The sequence below is a fragment of the Aotus nancymaae genome, unplaced genomic scaffold, assembly GCF_030222135.1.
Source record: "Aotus nancymaae isolate 86718 unplaced genomic scaffold, 86718_ANA_hifiasm-v0.15.2.pri h1tg000036l, whole genome shotgun sequence".
Classification (NCBI taxonomy): Eukaryota; Metazoa; Chordata; class Mammalia; order Primates; family Aotidae; genus Aotus; species Aotus nancymaae.
Window position 1 is genome coordinate 18711363 of NW_026988450.1, and position 19917 is coordinate 18731279.

The 19917-nt window shown below is 37.8% G+C and overlaps 1 protein-coding gene across 1 annotated transcript in view; it reads left to right on the plus strand.

Moving 5' to 3' along the window:
* The window catches only part of PREX2 (phosphatidylinositol-3,4,5-trisphosphate dependent Rac exchange factor 2), a 290449-nt gene that overhangs the window by 251660 nt on the left and 18872 nt on the right, over positions 1 to 19917 (plus strand). The window contains 1 exon segment of the mRNA XM_012463660.2: positions 19435 to 19537. Within this exon segment, the coding sequence (XP_012319083.2) occupies positions 19435 to 19537 (103 nt within the window).

A 19917-nucleotide genomic window follows, 5' to 3' on the forward strand; every position in this document is an offset into this window, starting at 1 on the left:
AAACAAGTTCCTGGATTTTTAACTAGCATACCTTGTGGTCTATTATCTGGTGGGGATTGTTAGTGGCATCATTAAAACGGCCTTGCTGCATTGGGTTGGAGGGGGTGTCACCAGCACCCAGTCCTGGGTGGTATCATAACTATCCTATGTGTAAATCCCCACACAGGTGTGAGAGAAAGTCTGGCAAGACCAACTCATTACCATTGGTAAAACACGTAATAATTATGACCATCAAGCTAGTTTCTATCCATGTAATCCAGCGTTAGACTACTTGAATATGTAGTAGAAGTTAGCTTTAACATATATAAAGTTTTTTTTCCCAAAATGCACTTATTAGTTGATTATTTAGAAATTGAGGTATATTTTCACATTTAACAAATGCTGCAGATTTGGGTTGAATTACCGAGGCTCTACTGAGCCTTCTCCCATCAACAGAAGCTAATGTAAACTATCTTGTACCTAGAACTCAGGACCCAAAGTTTGATTATATAAGCCTTTGCTAAAAAAGTGAAATTTATAAGTGAAAATATAGAAACAACCAACAAGAAATTTCTATTACCAATATGGTTAATGGAACAATTTTTATTCTAAATGAAGATGAACAGTGTAATGACTCTCAGTTCATATAAGCAAGTTAAAATAACAATTTAGAAAACCACTTTTGTTGGAACTTTTAAAGGACTCTTTCTTTGTAATACTTTATTCTGTCATTACCCTGACATCAAAGGACAAATTGACAAATAGGCCCAGATTAGGTAATGCAGAATATTTTAAAAGTAGAGCATTCAAGGTAACCTGTCTTAGGTAATCAAAGAGTTCCCATAGGGCAGATGATGAAGCTGCATCTTTTCTCTACTGTGCAATGAAGACATATTAAGTAAAAGGAATAGGTTTACTCTGGGGATTTCTATATGTAGGTTAGATTCTGTGTATGGGACAGAAAAAAATAACTTCAATAAGCAAATAAAGGTTTCAAAGGTATTCATTTACTTTCTGTGAAAAAAAGTTTTGAAAGATCCAGTAACAAGATTGCAGGAGACATTTGAATTCTATATCACTAGAAAGATGGATAAATAGATCAGAAGAAATGTTTTTGCTAGCTCGTGATTCAAGGATATTGTATAGTCCCCAAAATAAGTTATAAAATACATGCTTTAATTTTCCTTTGAAAGGGAAAAAATAAAATTTGTCTTTCTCCCAGGGCCCTGTTATTGCAGGGTCCTGCGATAAAGAAAAAATGTATCCTATTCATGATAGATTGGTGCCACTATCTTTTCATAAAGATAAATCTTAATTACTCCCAGATGTTCCCCTCATTATAAATAAATACAGAATTTGAAATTTTACTCAATTGTAAAATAGGCAAATAAACATTAAAATTTATTCTAATTTAGTCAACCAGATAAATAATACAGGTAAATTATTACAATTATAGGAAGAAATTAAATACTACAAATATGAAAAAGTTTAATTGCATTACTTTCTCTCTTATCGTTAATAAAAGTTCTTTATCCTTAAAAAGGTGGTCATATTTGTATGTGATGCCATTGTCTCTTTTTTTGCTTGATTAATATGTATCTTGATAAATTAGTATATTGATTCATTTTATTTTAAAATGTACATTCTTTTCTTAAAATTAGATGTACAGTGAGCAAGGATGAATAAAACAGGATTTACGAGAGGGTGACGTCTTACTGCAGTGGTTTCTAGTTCTGATATCTAGGAATCATGATGTTGGCCAAACACGCTCTGCTTTCAGTACATGTAAAAGGAGAGGATGTGATTGCCTTCCACTATTAGAATAGGAAAAGTCTAGGTCCTAATATGTCAAACATGTGAATACATAATTATTATATTTCATCTGTATCTGCCAAACCTAATTTTACTATTTGAGCATATTAATAAAAAATAGTATTTATATTACTAAATTTTATTTGTGAAAATATAAAAACAACCAACAAGAAATTTGGGATAAATATAGAATAAATACAGGGATAAATATAGAATCTACTTTAAAAACAATTAAAAAGGACATGGTTCTTTGTTTCAAGTAAACTGAAGTTATTGTCTTTCCTAAATCTACCAAATTATATTAAAAATAAAATAAATTTCCAGTCATATTCTGGAATATATTACTGAGAGCTCCAAGGTTAGGAGTTTTATAACTACTCTAATAAGTGATGTAAGATAAACTTGCCATCTTCCAGAGGAGGGAAGAAATATGAGTATCTCACCAATATAAATGACTCTCTTTTCAGCATGTTAAGAGAACAGGAGAGCAAGTGGTATGGAGAGTATTTGTATTAGTCAAGGTTCTGTAGAGGGAGAGAACGCACAGGAGAGATGTATATAAAGGCGAGTTTATTAAGGAGTATTGACTCACACGATCACAAGGTGAGGTCCCACAATAGGCCATCTGCAAGCTGAGGAGCAAGGAAGCCAGTCCAAGTCCCAAAGCTGAAGAACCTGGAGTCCAGTGTTCAAAGGTAGGAAGCATCCAGCATGAGAGAGAGAAGCAGCATGGGAGGCTACGTCAGTCTAATGTCTCCATGTTCATCTGCCTGCTTTTATTCTGGTTGTGCTGGCATCTGGTTGGACGATGCCCACCCAGATTAAGGGTGGGTCTGCCTTTCCCAGTCCACTGACTCCAATGTTAATCTCCTTTGGCAACACCCTCACAGACACACCCAGGAATAATACTTTGCCTCCTTCAATCCAATCAAGTTGACATTCAGTATTAACCATCACAATGTTGAAGGAAGGATGGAGCATTCCTGCCTTTGTGAGGTTATCTTAAACTAGTACCAGGTCTTCTAACAGATTCAGGAAGAGTATAGAGGGGTGAGATTTAAATACTCAGGAAGGGAGTAACATAACACCTATTTATAAAGCATGACTAGCATTCACAGGCAATGGAAGTAGAGAAGGATGGATTCTTCATCCTTCAGGGTGAAGGAATAATGTGAAAAGACAGTGCAGAGATGTGCAGTAGCTATGTGACTGCAGGTCACAGGAAATCCTGTGCTATTTCTGGATGGTCAAGTGAGAGCAAAGCAGTGCTGAGAGGAGAGGGTAGTGACTGGACAGGATTGGAGAGTGGAAGGCTCTGGTTGTTGGGCAAAGGATTTGTGACTCTTTCCTGGAGACCTTAGGAAGCCAATGAAGAGTTTTTAGCAAAGAATAACATGATTAGATATTTTTTTAAATATCAAAAAAGTTATTATCATGGTCTGTAATGGGACAAGGATGGAGGCAGGGTGACAGCAGGATTTTACAGCATTACAGCAAGAGATCATGAGACCTAGCACTAAGGCACTGGCACAGAGGTTAGAAGGGAAAGGCTAGATGTGAAAGGTATTAAATGGCAGTCAACAGGACTCAGTGATTGGTGAGAAATAGAGAACAGGGGAGAGGGAAAATGTTCAGTCACAGTTCTGCAAAGGGGCAGAACTGACAGGACAGAGAGAGATGAGAAGGAACTTACGAGGGGATTTGGTTCACTGTACTATGGAAGCTAAGAAGTCCCAGGTAGGCTGTCTGCAAGCTGAAGAACTAGGGAGCCAGTAGTGTGGCTCAGTGCAAGTCAGAAGGCCTGAGAACCAAGGAGGCCAATACTATGAAACTCCTGGTCCAACTGCCAGTCATACTCCTAGGGGGCCACTGGTGTGAGTCCCGGAGAACCAGGAGTTCGGATGTCTAAAGGCAGAAGAGGGGCATCCTTGGTCTGGGAGAGAAAGCATAAAATTCACTCTTCCTCTACTTTTTTGTTCCATCTGGGCCCCCATCCAATAGCATGCTGCCCACTCACATTGAGGGTGAATCTTCCCCACTCAGTCCATGGACCCATATGACAGTCTCCTTCAGAAACACCCTCACAGACACCCCTGGGATGCTCCATCCTTTTAATCAAATGCCACACTATCTGGGTTTCCCTCTCAGGAGAATGGGCTCCATGCCTGCTGAAGCATTGAAAAGAATTAGTGCTTTACCAGCTGTCTGGGTATCTCTTAATCCAGCCAAGTTGACACCCCAAGTCAACCATAATAGAGGGGCATCAATGATTCTGACTGAATAGCTTAGAAAGAAGTCAGGATGGGGGACTGCCATGGGAAAAAAATATGCATTTTTCTTTGAGGGGATTGTAGAGAGGGTGTTGACTTAATCTGTTACACTGTGCCACATTGAATTTTAGATGTCCTTTGATGTGTTCACAGTTGACGAGGACACCCATCAGGCAGCTATGGAAAAACAAATATGCAGGTGATTAGTACAGAGAGAGACAGGGGGCTCATGGCAGAGAAGGCTTTACAGAGATATATTTGAGCTGGGTTTAAAACATTACTAAAAATTTTTAGGGAACACACTTTGGGTATTAGGAACAGGCATGGAAATGTGAGAAAAGAATAATCAGCTGCCAACTATAGAAGTTTCTGAGAAAGGAAAAAATCACGAGGGAGCACATAGAGACTATTAATATTTCCAGGTGCCCCACATCCCTGTCCTGGTGCACCATGCTGAGGAGATGCCTCAGGATAAAACAGAAGGATCCACTCAAAAGTGTCAAATCCACAAAGTTCTGTTTAGTGTCTCAGATAAACAAGCCAAAGAGAAAACAATTATGGTTCAGTGTCAAAGACCTGAAGATATGGATGAACACCACATACTAGACACCTCTTTGAAGTACATATGTCACCAGAGAACCTATGAGGAGTAAGGACAGGAGTGAAATTTGAGATCTAGAGAGCAAATGAGAATGCTGAGGAAGTTCAGGTAGCTGGGATAGATACCCAACCTATTCAGTTAAATGCCTCCCACCCACCAAAATAGAAATGAAATAAATTGGTGAGTAAATCCAGGCTGAAGAATCTAAAATGTGGAGAAGCAGATTTAAACCTGGTGACTGCAGTATTTAAGGTCTTAACACATTGCTGTTTCATATTCATATACATTCCTGGCATAGGAAATACTTCTCTGAGTGCCTAAATGCTCATTACTCAACCCCAGAAGGTCCCCGATCGCGTCTATGCTAACCTCCACAATGAAACTATGTCAACGAAAAACATACCTTAATGGGCTTGAATAGAAAGTAATGAGGGATGTGGAATGTTTTTGCTTGGCAGTTGATTTTTAAGCTTAGTTTAATGATAAATGCTGAGAACTTTCAGAGAATATATTCAAAGTGGTAATAGAAAGTCCCATTATCTTTAATGAGAATTTCATGGCGGATTCCCTGTGCAGCGCTGAAAATGCACCCCTTCAACTCAATTGCTTTTTTGCCTTAAGATAGATAGTGGATTATTCAATGCAGTTCTGCTTCTGCGGCCAGGATCCGATCTTACCCCAGCTGTTGCCCATCTCTGCTGCATTCTGTTCAGTTGTTTTCCACAGGGCTACTTTCTGACTGCCTTCCCCCTGCTTTCTTTTCAGCTACTCAGAAACCCTTGTCTTCCAGCTCTGGGCTATGAAACATAGAAACCCAGTGTGGTCACAGGAAGATTTCACTAGGACTGTCCTTTTGACAAGAGTCAAATGATCAATAATACTGAAAATATTGGGAAGTAATTTCTACAAACTATACTAAAAACTTGCCTAAGTGACTACTGGCTTTTTTTTTTGGACACAGAGTCTTGCTCTGTCACCCAGGCTGGAGTGCAGTGGTGCCATCTCGGCTCACTGCAACCTCCTCTGCTTCCCGGGTTCACGCGATTCTGCCTCAGCCTCCTGAGTAGCTGGGACTACAGGTGTGTGCCACCACACCTGGCTAATTATTTTTGTATTTTCAGTAGAGATGGGGTTTCACTGTGTTAGCCAGGAAGGTCTTGATCTCCTGACCTTGTGATCTGCCCGCCTCAGCCTCCCAAAGTGCTGGGATTGCAGGTGTGAGCCACCACACCCAGCCGACAACTGGCTTTTGAATTGCAGTTATTGTTACCTTGTCACTCAAAGTTTCCTAAAAAGAGAGCGTCAGTATTTAATAATTTATTATATCTGTATATGAGTGGTGTGTGTGTATGTATGTATGTGTGTGCGCATAGGATAAGAGAATATATTATATCTGTATATGAGTGGTGTGTGCATGTGTATGTGTGTGTGTGCATAGGATAAGAGAATCTGTTGCTGAAACAAATTGTCTATTTGTCCTTTTTTCGCCCCCACATCAAAGCATTTATGTGTTTCATTTTAAAGTTGCTTCTGTCTTACAGGAAAATAGTAACTTAAGTGTTTGGGTTTTTCACATTCCCACTGACTTGTAGCAATTTTCTCAAGACTTTTGCTTGTCACCAAAGCCTTGCTCGGGGTAAATAAGGTGGGAAGATCAATAGGTCAACTGCAGGCCTTTTCGTATTTATTTTGCAGATACTCTGCCTATGTAGAACCGTAGCAGCCATGTGGGGATTGATCAGTATTTTACAAACTGCACTAGTCCTCAGGTGTACAATTCTTCCTCCGTGGAAGGTAATGAAAGGGAGCAGGGAAAATATAACTGCACAACCTTAGAGAATTAGTTTCCTCAATCAGGTGCTTCATTCCAGTTGTCAATAGACTTTTCACAGTGGTGCTCTGTAAAAGTAATTAGAAGCCAGAAAAAATGTGATCATTACAGGAATGAACACACTTCTTCACACAGAACAGAGCATTTTATATAGAAAAATGCAAATCTCTAGTGAAGCAGGAACACATTCTCCTTTCAATTTATTTTTACTACTTGATCGCTTTACAATCGATATACTTACTGAGCATGCTTCAAATCCAGCTTCTTTTTAATCATGAACTCATTTTAGTACAATGAAGTCTACATTCACAGTGAAGTAATTTGGACTGACTGAATTCATCTCTACCAAAACAATGCATTTAAAATATAAATGCTGAAACCAAGCTTGTGATTGTTGAATTATGGATGTCGGGAGCTGGAATTCTCTAAATATATTAATCTACGTGATTTGAATTTGGTACAGTAGAAAGAGCCCTAGATTTTGAATCCAAAAAGGGGTTTTGAATGCTGTTGTTTACTCACTGTGCAAGGGAGTAAGTGATTACATCACCTGGTCTCTCAGGGACTTATCGGTGAAATGAGAATAATGATTTCTTTCTCACAAAGATGACTTGAGGATTAAAGAGCAGTGTATGTGAAAACATCTAGTACAGGATCAAGCATTCCTGACTTCTCAGATTGTTCCATCTAAATCAGTGTTTCTGATAGTGAATCCATCTTCTCATTGCAGAGCTAGAAGTTGTGAAACACATCTGTTTTAAATGAGTAGATTGGGATAACCCCTGTAAGAGCTATTAAAAATCACAGTAATGGGTCACTATAGGATGATAGGGATGAGTATGAAAAATACAAAAGTAACCTCTTCTGATCTGTAAGAAATAAAATACACAAAATGCTGAGTCCTATTACAGCTTGTTTTTAGAATCTGTCTTTGAAAAAGACATTCAAAAGCAAAAGAAGAGCTGCCCTTGAATTCAAGGATAGGAAGTTTTCTTTCCTAGTATCAAAACCCAAGAGTGTATGGCAGAATAAAGACAAATGTTTAGGACTTAAAAAGAATTAGACATTTATGCTTCTAATTTGTTCATTTATTTGTTGAGCAGGAAAATCTACGGAGCACTGCTATGTGCCAAGCACTTTGCTACACCAGCCTGGGAGCCCCAGGATGCCTGCCCTCACTGATCTTACAGTCTGATGTCTTGACAGTGGAGCCACATTGGGAAGCCAGGCAGCCATACTATGTAGCATCAGTTCTTTTTAATAATGAAAACAGGAAAAGATAATCCAAGGACTGTGTTTTAAGTGACTCAAAGGAGAGGATACATATTTTTCACACTACAATGGAGAGGAAGGATGTATAACTTGTCATTCTGACAATTCTCTTGGGGTTTCAAAAGTGTTCTTCTGACTCAGGAAAATATTGATAAATAAATGGACAATTTTTATTATATAATAATTAATATAAGACTAATAAGTATGCTATAATATATATATTTCAAGTACTACCATAATTCAAATAGAGTTGTTAACCAGCAGATGTGATAGGAGCAATCATGAAATCCAGAGAAAGGGAAGTGCAAGGTACTGGTTATGAAAGAAGAATTGTATCCCATTTATAAGCCATAAGAGAATCTGTGATTTCTTTTAGCTAATATTTATTGTCTCCATAATGCATTTATCACTTACCAGAATATATTTAATAAGTGAACACTTCTTGAGCAAATATGTGGAAAATACAGAGCAAAAAGAAATAAATCTAGTCTTTTAGGGGCATGCATATATCATTGGCACACATGAGGAATTCATGTCATTTAAAAAATAAGTATGTACTGAATGCTTACTGAGTCCTAGGAAGTATGCTAGGGTCTAGAAAAGCTACAGTCAATATAGATACCAGTCCAACCTTGTGGTGGTTGTGGTAATATTAATGAAAATTTTGAACATTTGCTGAGAATAAATGACATGCTGTACCCCACACTAAGTATTAGGCAGGAATTATTTCACATAGTCCTGAAAACAACACTTTGTGTTGTATATGATCATTAAATTCAATTTACAGAGGAGGAAACAGAGTTTAAGGAGTTGAAGTAAGTTGCCCAAGATCACACAGTTATTAGCAAAGCCAGACTCCAATTCAGAAAATTTTCTCTTGCCCATGTTCTTAATCCCTAGACCTTCCAGATGAGTATGAGACAGTGAGAGATACTGTGTGTGACTTCAACCAGGGCATATGAGATCATACAAACATGGGAACTATCATAATTGATGATTGCAGAAAACTATAAATAGTATAAAGTATGGAGTAGAAGTGAGGAAAACCAGAGACCATATTGTGAAGATCTTGTGTTTCCTGTTAAGAAATGGGGAGCCATTCTTGTGTTTGTATTTATATCCGCATTTTAAAAAGTCACCTTCACTATGGAGGAAGGCCAATGGAAAGGGGCCAGACAGGAAAGGTTAGAGTGAGGTTGCACCAGTCTAGGCAGGAGATGATATTAGTGCAGCTAAAGAGGAGAGATGTGAGAGACAGGAGAAAATATGAAATTAATAGGCATAAAATATGCTGCAGTGGATACATTAACACACTGAACTGCACACATCATCAATCTCTTGTAATTGATGGGTTTAATTTGATAACTTGAAGGTTTATAAAATTTCTTACTCTAGACAAGAGATTAATAATAAATCACTAAACAAAGATTTTTGGAAAGCAGTAATTTTAATCCTGACCACACCCACTCTGGCAAGGTTATTATTTTTTTTTAATTGCATTTTAGGTTTTGGGGTACATGTGAAGAACATGCAATATTGTTGCATAGGTACACACATGGCAGTGTGATTTGCTGCCCTCCTCCCCATCACCTATATCTGGCATTTCTTCCCATGCTCTCTCTCCCCTACTCCCCACCCCCTGGTGTCCCTCCCCTTTTTCCCCCTGACAGATGCCGATGTGTGATGCTCCCCTCCCTGTGTTCATGTGTTCTCATTGTTCAACACCCACTTATGAGTGAGAATATGCAGTGTTTGATTTTCTGTTCTTGTGTCAGTTTGCTGAGAATGATAGTTTCCAGGTTCATCCATGTCCCTGCAAAGGACACAAACTCATCGTTTTTGATGGCTGCATAATATTCCATGGGGGCAAGGTTTTAAAAAATGAGGAAGGTTGAGGCTACTGGAAAAAAATCATGGTACAAAAATTTGTGAGAAATTAAATAACTTCTATGTCTCATTTCTTTTAACTTCTCTCTTATTAGGGTCAGTGAATTTCCAGCACATCTGTTTCATGCAGATGCTTATTTTTTAATAGGTGAATAAAATGAGACCAAAAGCAGAGGAAGAGGTAAAAAGCATGTGGAAACTGAGCAGAATTATTTACATATTTTTCCAACAGGTAGAGATGTATCTTTAGTTCAAAGATTGCTGAAACTAATCTGCCTTAGGCTTTCCAGATGGGTGTTCAGATGTTGCTTTGGAGTGCATAAAATCACATGATCAGCAGTGTCTTGTATCTGTCAAAACAAGCTTCTGAGCTGGGCATAGTGGCTCATACCTGTAATCCCAGCACTTTGTGAGGCTAAGATAGGAGGATCACTTGTGCCCAAGAGTTTGAGATCAGCCTGGACAACACAGCGAGACCCTTTCTCTACAAAAAATTAAAAAATTAGTGTCAGGCACCTGTAGTCCCAAATATTCAGGGAGCTAAGGCAGGAGGATCACTTGAGCCCAGGAGTTTGAGGCTGCAGTGAGCCATGATCCTGCCACTGCACTCCAGCCTTAGTGACAGAGCAAGACTGGGACTCAAAAAAAAAAAAAAAAAAAAGGAAGCTTCTGCTTATAAAAGAGTGGTGTGCAAACAACAGGAGTAGCTGCAATGTTCTATATTCCAGCTTATTGCATTTACTTATTTCTCTTGGTGTTGAAATAGTCATTATGCCTTTCCAAAATTTGAATGCTGTCCAGGTAACTTCAGCTTACTAAAGTATCACAGAGAACCACAGCTGATTAGATGCCTAATAACTTGTTTGCTATCGTCATTTGAACAAAGATAATGACCTGTCTTTTAATTAAAGAAAGAAAAAAGGAGGACTGTCATAAAATGGGGGAAATGATTTTATGTTCTAAGAACGAAATCTGTAAGATTCTAAATATAAATATATAGTATATAAAGACATAACTCACGTGAAGAATATTACCACACTAGTAGGTTTCTCAGACTGTCCTTATATAGATAGACTCTGAAGCATGCATTTTCCCCAGGGGCATCATCTCCCTCTTGTTTCCATGACTAAAAGCAGCCTCATATAAAGAACAGTGAAAATGAGGTAATGTATGTGGAAGTCCAAGCCAAAAAACAAAATCAGACTGTGATCATTGCATAGAAGCCTACGTTGGGGCAAAACTCACTGATTTCAAATGTGTTAATAAATATTGATTTCCCTTTATATTTATCTAGTACAAAATCAAATTAACCTCCATGTGATTGCAAGTGAATCACAGTGAGTTTCAGTGATGAGTGAGTTTATATAGATTGTTAAGGAGTCGTGGCTAGTGCACGATTTCTACAGTTGGTCAAACTATTGTTTGAACCATGATTCCTTCAACTCAGAAAACTGTGACACATGCCTGTAGTGTGTTTGCCAAATATCATAGTTTACTAACAGGAAATTATTCTACTAGTTATAAAACTGTACTAACACAAGAAAGATGATATTTATCTAAGTTATTCAGTTATATTATTACTGTACAAAAAATTTAAAATTTGCCACTCAAGTAACTTTCAAAGTCTAAACACGTATCCCCAAATTCAGTGATCTCAGTGTGTTGTTTTTTTTCAGGCATAGTGTTTAGTGATACCTTCGTAGGTAACATTATCAACAACTACGGAAGTTTTCAAATTAATGCTTAGTCTCTCACTCAACTTTAAAAATGTGTGAAAATAAAAAGTATCCCTTCCTAAAGTTTACATTTCCTATTTTTAATTACTTAAAAAATTGTTTTACTGCAATATCTATGTAACGTCAATTTATGGCAAATTGTCGTGACTACAAATTCAGAGATCATCACCCTAGATTTTCATGTGTTTTATTTAATGTGTTAGGGTCTAAGTAACACTCCTCCACTAGTAATAAGAACATTTGGGTTTGCCCTCAAGAAATAGCAATATAATGATTAGCTACCAAGCAAAATATGGGAATTCTTGAGAGTGAGCATGCTGAGAGTTAGCAAATAAATCCACAGTAGGAAAACAGAGCTCAGAACCATAAACCTCAAATTGTCCTGGTTTCCCATGTCATTTCATTGTGAGTTACTGAATCACCCTTATAGCCCACAAGGGGTGTTACAGCTCCCAAAGTGTTCATTAAAATGCATTTCAGCCCTTGAGAGATTGGCTTCCTTGCTCAGTACACTTTGAATCAACATTAAATGAGTCAGTAGGCTTCTGGAGGTTTTGAAATATAAAACTGATTTTAGAATAAAACAGATATTTTTGTCTGTAATCATGGTAAATGACCAAATGTAGAAGGCCCTTAGGTTTCAAGACTCTTTTATCTAATTTATTATAGAAATGTTATGAGTCATCTTAAAGGGAAGGGTTAACATGTAAACAATATCCACTTTAGGTAAGAACTGGTATCTTAAAAAGTAAACTAAATATGGTGTAATGAATCTAAGTTAGAAATGATTGAAATACAATATTTTTCATGTAAGCCAATTTAGGAAACCAAGCTTTGTCTCTCCAGTGAGACTTAGCTGTGGAGGAGATGGGAGACGTACCTCTGGCATCTAGAAATAGGGTTGGGAAAGAGGAGACCAGTTCACATGCTTTTCCTGACCTTCCTTTAGCTCTACAGTTCACTGTATAAAATAAACTCAAGATCTAATGTCTGAGATCTATTGGGACAAACACCTGAAATAAAAATCACAAAGAATTTTTTCAGCAAATACCCAAATTATAGTCAGGTGGACTCTAACTGAACTCAGTTTATAAAAGAGATATCGGCATATAGTTGTCCTTAGCTTCATGTAATTATGGTAATTTTATAGCATCATAATTTACTCCAGTGTTACTTTAATGAGGACCTCTTTTGAATAAAAAGGAGTATAAATAGTTGAAATATGATGAGATTTGAGAAACTGGGATTTACAAAGGCTTGTATTCCTTTTTTTCCAAATAATGTACTGCCCATAAAGAGGAGCCTCCTCTACACAGACTTACCATGGGCAGGGTTCACACTCACCGCTTTGGGTCATTCTTGCTGCACTTTATGAGGTCAGTACGCCTGCTTTCCTCAATTTACAGAGGAGATGCAGGCTGAGAGCAGAAGTAACCTGGGTACAGCCCCGTAAGACTGTCTTCAAACCCTTCTGTTGTCAGCTGCCATTTTGCATTCAGAAAGAGGTTCCAAGATATTTCGAAAGTAGTGAAAGACAGAGAAAAAATGGACACAGGATTGGGGGAGAGGTTTGTACAATGGTACGAAGATGCTGACTGAAAGCAGAAAGAAGTTGTGGGTGATGGGGAGTAAGTAGGGTGTGGGGACCATGAGGTAGAAGTGGGAGAAGATAAAGAGTTTGCTTTTGCAAATGTTACCATTGGAAAGAAACTGAAGATGCTTTGAATACAGTGTTGATAAGCTGTTATGGTTGAGTACTTGGTAAATTACTTTGATAATTTACTTAACGAAGTGTTATTTGATATCATGTAAGGTAAATATAGAAAAATTTTTATGTCAACCAAAGAAGTAATGAAACCCACAAACTCCTAAACTCTGATGCCCAAGGCTCTGCATGTTTGAGCCCAGGCTATTTCCCCAACCTCATCTCCTTCTCTCTGTGTGCACCAGCATGTTGAGCTCCACATTTGTTCATGAGCAGACTGAACCAGCATTAACCTCAGGGCCTTTGCACTCACTCTCCCTGAAACAGTCTTCCCCAAAACAGCACCTCCCTCTGCCATTATAACCTCTGCTTGTACCATCCCACTTTCTGATCCACCACAAAATTTATTTGTCTGGATAACTCATTCCTACCCGATATTATACATTTGTTTCTTCATTTTCTTTGTCTTCTCACTAAGATTTGATATCAAAAGAGATAGGACTTGGCTTTGCTCACTGCTGCATCTCCTACACACTGGAGTAATGGCGATTTTGGGGTCTGAAGTTTAGTAAAATAAAGTCAGAAAGAATTTGGAAAATTATGAAACAACATAAGAATGAAAGTTAAAATTTATTCAGAATATAAGAAATAAATAAATTGCAATGTTTAAAAATATGATAACACAGGCATTATAAAATCTAAAAAACAATAATTTCTGTGACTTTATGGACTGACCCATTTCTGTACATTTTTTCTCTACAGTTTTTGGTAACATCCTCTTTGCCTCTTCAAATTATAACAACTTTTCAATATAATTTTTTATAGAGAGAATAGAACAATTATTTTGTCTTTTCTCTAACATGGATGATCAAATTTATATTATTAAGAGTTTTAGCGGTGCCTCATGCCTGTAATCCCAGCACTTTGGGAGGCCGAGGCAGGTGGATCATGAGGTCAAGAGATCGAGACCATCCTGATCAACATGGTGAAACGCCGTCTCTACTAAAAATACAAAAAATTAGCTGGGCACAGTGGTGCGTGCCTGTAATCCCAGCTACTCAGGAGGCTGAGGCAGGAGAATTGCCTGAACCCAGGAGGCGGAGGTTGCGGTGAGCCGAGATCACGCCATTGCACTCCAGCCTGGGTAACAAGAGAGAAACTCCGTCTCAAAAAAAGAGAGAAAAAAAAAACGAGTTTTAGTTCTCCTTGAAGAGGTCCTTCACATCCCTTGTTAGTTGTATTCCTAGGTATTTTATTCTCTTTGTAGCAATTGTGAATGGGAGTTTGCTCATGATTTGGCTCTCTGTCTGTTTTTGGTGTAAAGGAATGCTTGTGATTTTTGCACATTGATTTTGTATCCTGAGACAAGGAGGGGAACTTCACACACTGGGGCCTGTTGAGGGGTGGGAGAGCTAGGGGAGGGATAGCAGGGGTTGGGGTTTTGTGGAGGGATAACAACAGGAAAAATACCTAATGTAGATAATGGGAGGATGGATGCAGCAAACCACCATGACATGTGTATACCTGTGTAACAGTCCTGCACAATCTGCACATGTACCCCAGAACTTAAAGTATAATTTTTTAAAAAAGAAAGAAATGTTTTAAAAAGCTTTTCAGCCTCAAAATGTCTTATTACTAACGTCTTATGCATTTTAAAATTATTGTCAAATGCAAAAAAAAACTTCTCTAAGTTTCTTTAGCGTATGAACCATAAGTTTGGGAGAATACACCACAGAGTAGTTTATGGCTGTATACATTTCCAACCTTTCTGTCCTCCAAAACATACACATTTCCCACCCTGGGGGCCTCAGGATACGGATGTATTACGTCATGACCGCTGGCCCTGCACCTCTTTTCCAACATTGAATGACTGTACAATGGGCAGTAGGAATACTCTGGAAGCCGTTTCTACACAGGATACTACAATAACCCAGACATAAATGGAAGTAATTATTGTCCTATAAATAGGTCCCAGCAAACATAGCCTGAACGCATCCCAGCTAAACTTTCTTTAGCTCAGTTTCAAAAATAACCACAGCCAATTAAACACTACCCGACATAACAGAAGGAAGCTGGGATGTAAAGAAGACAGCAGCCATACCGTTTGCAGTTAAAACATTTTGTTTTTGCACATTTGTAAATGCATCTGACTATGTGAACACAGTGCTAAGGCCCCTCTCAGAACCTGGAAAGGTATTTGTACAAGTAAGGGGCCTTGAAACTCAAGCTGTTATAGCTTCAAAGTAAATCCACTCCTGCCAGCACCTTATGGTACTTGTAGGTACAAAGTAGACAGTCAAAAAATGTTTGGCAAATGAATAAGTGAAAGAAAGAATCAAGCAATAAAGTACATTTTAATTCATCTTTCCTAGTATTGCTAAATCAAAGTGTCCTTCAAATTAAATGGGACCCATTAGCTATAGGTTACATTTATCATATTAAAACTACGCTAAATATCTGAGTGATTTGGGATCTATTCTCAGTACAAAATATGTCAAGGAGATTTATTAATTATAAGCACAGATATATTGACCTCTTCCTTTTTCTTACTATGGGGAAATTTAAAATTTCTATATAACTTTGCTACCCTATCAAGTGTGCTTTCTCATATGTATACTCTAAGCAGAGCCATTACTTGGAATGTCTTATTATTAAAATGATGGAAAAACTTTCTTCAGTGCATATGTTACATTTGCCTTTTCATGAAGGTCAAGTACTACTCTGTGACATTTATTTTGTGGCTTCTAGGGAAAGAGTCGTGTGAGTATTTTTTAAGTGATGTTGTAGTAGAAGGAGCTGAAAAATTGAAGGCCTATATTTTCTAGATGGGGCAAAAATATAGATTTATTCAAATTTTAATTTAACTGTAAAACAGAGTTCATGCTAGGAGGAAGATTGGAACATCAGGTAAGAAACCCCACATTGGGCTGGGAATGGTGGTTCATGCCTGTAATTCCAGTATTTTAGGAGGCTGAAACAGGTGAGTCGTTTGAGACCAGGAGTTCAAAACCAGCCTGGGTAAAATGGTGAAAACCCATCTCCACAAAAAATACAAAAATTGGCTGGATGTGGTGGTGTATTCTTGTAGTCCCAGTTACTCAGAAGGCTGAGGTCAGAGGATCACCTGAGCCCAGGAAGTTAAAGCTGCAGTGAGCTGAGATGGCACCACTGCTTTCTAGCCTGGGCAACAGAGTGAGACCCCATCTCCAAAAAAAGAGAAACCTCCTATTGAATGAGAGTTCCTGGCTTTTAATAAGCTCCTTTCATTCTCTTGCTCAGGGCTAGCATATCAGTCTCTCTGGCCATCAGAAAGTGCCTATAAAATCAAATGAGCCCTTGTAAATCTGACTCTGAGTATATATTTATGTGCTACTGAAAAACCATGTGCACTTTCTGGACCTGGAGTCCATCAGAGAATGCCAGCATCAGAGTGCTTCTTGCAGATGCTGATTTTTTCCACTTGATATTCAAGTTGAGATGGTTGGGAGACGATGAAAAGCTATGGGGCAAATAATGGTATACTGACAGAAAAGTGGCAGCCTTCCTGTGAGGCTTTCCTTCACATGCTTAATTCAGGAAAATGGAATTCTGTGATGCTGTGAATGGAAACACAAGGCCTTGGTTGTACCCATCAACCATGAATCAAATTACAGGCAATATTTCCCACCTTTATGTGATTGTCTGTTTTTAACACTTTTCACTTTTTCAAAATTTCAAATTAATTGTGGGACCGAATTGAAAGATACATAATGGTTAGCATGAAAAGGCAAATATAGGTGCAGCCATCTTTTTTTGATATGCTGGGGAAAGAAAATATACATATCCATTTGAAGGTAGATTTTTCTGTTAGGTGATGTGTGATTGGTTGCAAATCACACTTTGAGGTATCCTTTCAGAGAGCATGCTCCTGAGCACATTCGCTTCCTGATTGCAGTAAAATCTTTTAAAATCTCTGCCAGGTAATTTGCTGCTTACTACCACTTGAGATAGGGAGAAAGAAATTAGGTCAACCATTGTGGAAGACAGTGTGGCAATTCCCCAAGGATCTAGAACCAGAAATACCATTGCCAGCAATTCCATTACTGGGTATATACACAAAGGATTAGAAATTGTTCTACTATAAAGACATATGCTTATGTTTATTATTATTATGCCCATCAATGATAGACTGGATAAAGAAAACGTGGCACACATACACCATGGAATACTATGCAGCCATAAAAAAGGATGGGTTCATATCCTTTGCAGGGATATGGATGAAGCTGGAAACCATCATTCTCAGCAAACCAACACAACAGAAAACCAAACACCGCATGTTCTCACTCATAAGTGGGAGTTGAACAATGAGAACACATGGACACAGGAAGGGGAACATCACACACTGGGACCTGTCAGGGGTGGGTGGGGGACTAGGGGAGAGATAGCATTAGGAGAAATACCTATTGTAGATGAGGGGTTGATGGGCGCAGCAAACTACCATGGCACATGTATACCTATGTAACAAATCTGCACATTCTGCCCATGTATCTCAGAACTTGAAGTATAATAATAATAAAATTTAAAAAAGAAATCAGTTTAAAAAGGTTAAGAAAATAAATAATAATTGTAGGCTGCCTGTTTAAAGCCCTCACAGCATGTAAGTCTTGTTTATAAGTGAGTACAAGAGAGATAAAGCAAGTTGTGCTTTATCAGGAAAGCACAGACATATTTCAGCATGATTAGAAAAAGATAAAGATTTTTTTTTCTCCCCTTGGCTTCATTCAGCTGGTGTAATGAGCATTATTGATTAAAATGTTAGGATCAATGAAGATTTAAAATTGGAGTGGAAGAGACCTTAAGGAGGAGAAAAAGGTTATGGTCTGTTGAGTAAGCCGGCGATTAAATGCTTTGTAGAAAATTGATTTTTTCAGCATAAAATGTTAGTTACCCTGCTTGGCCTTCATCAGCATAGACTGTTCTATGGCTCACATGTACCTGTAAAACAATATGCATCGTTACCAGACTCACACACGAAAAGTTTGTGAACATCATGTGCAACTAGAACTTAATGATGAAACGTTAGCCCGCCTGAACATGTGTTCATAATAATGAATGCATAATAATGAATTAATAATAATGAATTCTCTGTAATGGTAATGAGAAAGCTGCCTTTCAAGTCATTTAACAGCCAATAGAACTTACATGTTTTTCCTTAGAATGCAATTATATGTAACCACACAGTTGTATTTGTCAGGTTCTTTCTAATATTACAATAGGAATATTTTAAATCCCTCTCTCTTTTTATCTTAATTATCAGTATTAAAACCTACCAAATGTGTTAGACTTCTGTGTTAGAGCCTCATAACCAAGAACTTCTGTGTTAGAACCTCATAAACAATGAGTTAGATATTTCTCCCATAGAAACAATTGCATTGTAGAACTTTGAAGGTAAAAAATACTAGACAGAGCTAATACACAAATAAAACACCAAACTATAGGTAGGTAAATGCAAAAATGGGGAAAAGCTAATTAAAATACGAATCTGTTAAAAAAACAAGTAAAACAAAACTCATTAATACAAAGTTTAGGAGAAGTATCTAAAATTAATGACAAATTTTATGAAATGTATGCAAAAGGTACCCTTAAAAGAACAATTCAGAGGCCAGCGCTTAAAAATGTTAATAAATAAACATAAGCTTTGAGGGCTACTATAGAGATCAATGTGGAAAAACAGAAAAGAATGCCTTACAGAGAAGGAAAAGAGCACAGGCTCGCCAATCACTAAATCCTGGTTAGAACACTTTTCTCAGGGCTACTCTTGGTATCACATTTCTATAAAACTAGTTACAAGTTGTTTTTTGGAACTTTTACAAACACTCTTTTAGTTGAGTCCAATAAACACATTAAAAAAAATCAATTCTGACCTCAAGAAATAGTAATTTCAGTGTTTATTTTTCTACAATATTTGTGCATAAATCAATATAAATCTATTAACTATCAATATGTAGATGTTAATAGTAAATATTCTTTAGTCATTTCTTCTAAATTATATGAAATATCAAAGAATAATATTTAGTAATAAAACTTGTTCTAATTCTGGTTAATTTTCTGTAGATAAGTGCTCTTATAAACATAGTTCATCATGGATTTGTTTTAAATTTAAATACTTAATTTCTGACCCCAGTACTGTATCTTTATAATCTATTTTTAAACTGGTGTTCTATGTAGAAAAATCAGTGGTTCATTGTCTAGTCGCTTTGATTTTGGCTGGTGCTTTCTGATTTTGTGACTGGTAATCCACATAGTCTCAAAGGGTGTATCAGGAACTGTGGGGTCTGACTTGCCCTTATCTTGGCCCCCAGGTGCACCCTGAGCGTGACGCTGGAGCAGGCAATTATTCTGGCCAGAAGCCACGGACTGCCACCTCGCTATATCATGCAGGCTACAGATGTGATGCGGAAGCAGGTAGGTCTCATGCAGACTTGAGGAGAGTTGTTTTGTAGGCTATGGACTTGAAGATTCCTTTGTTCATTTACCAGGTGTCTGACAGGTGCCTGGATGTGATGGGCAGTTCACTAGGCTCAGAGGTAACTCACGAATGAGAAATGCTCCCAGGGAGAAGATGCTGCAGGTACCAGTCTAAGGTTCTGCAAGAATCTTAGACAACTCTGGAAAAAGGGATATCTAGGTGGTAATCTGCAGGCAGAAAGCGATTTGACCAACTGGAATGGGGCAGCAGTGAATTTGGTGCTTATATAAGGAACAAGTGAAAGGACATATGGCATTTTCTGGGAATTGTTGATGGTAAAGCTAGGGGTGGAGAGGGACAGGGGCAAGGAAGAAGA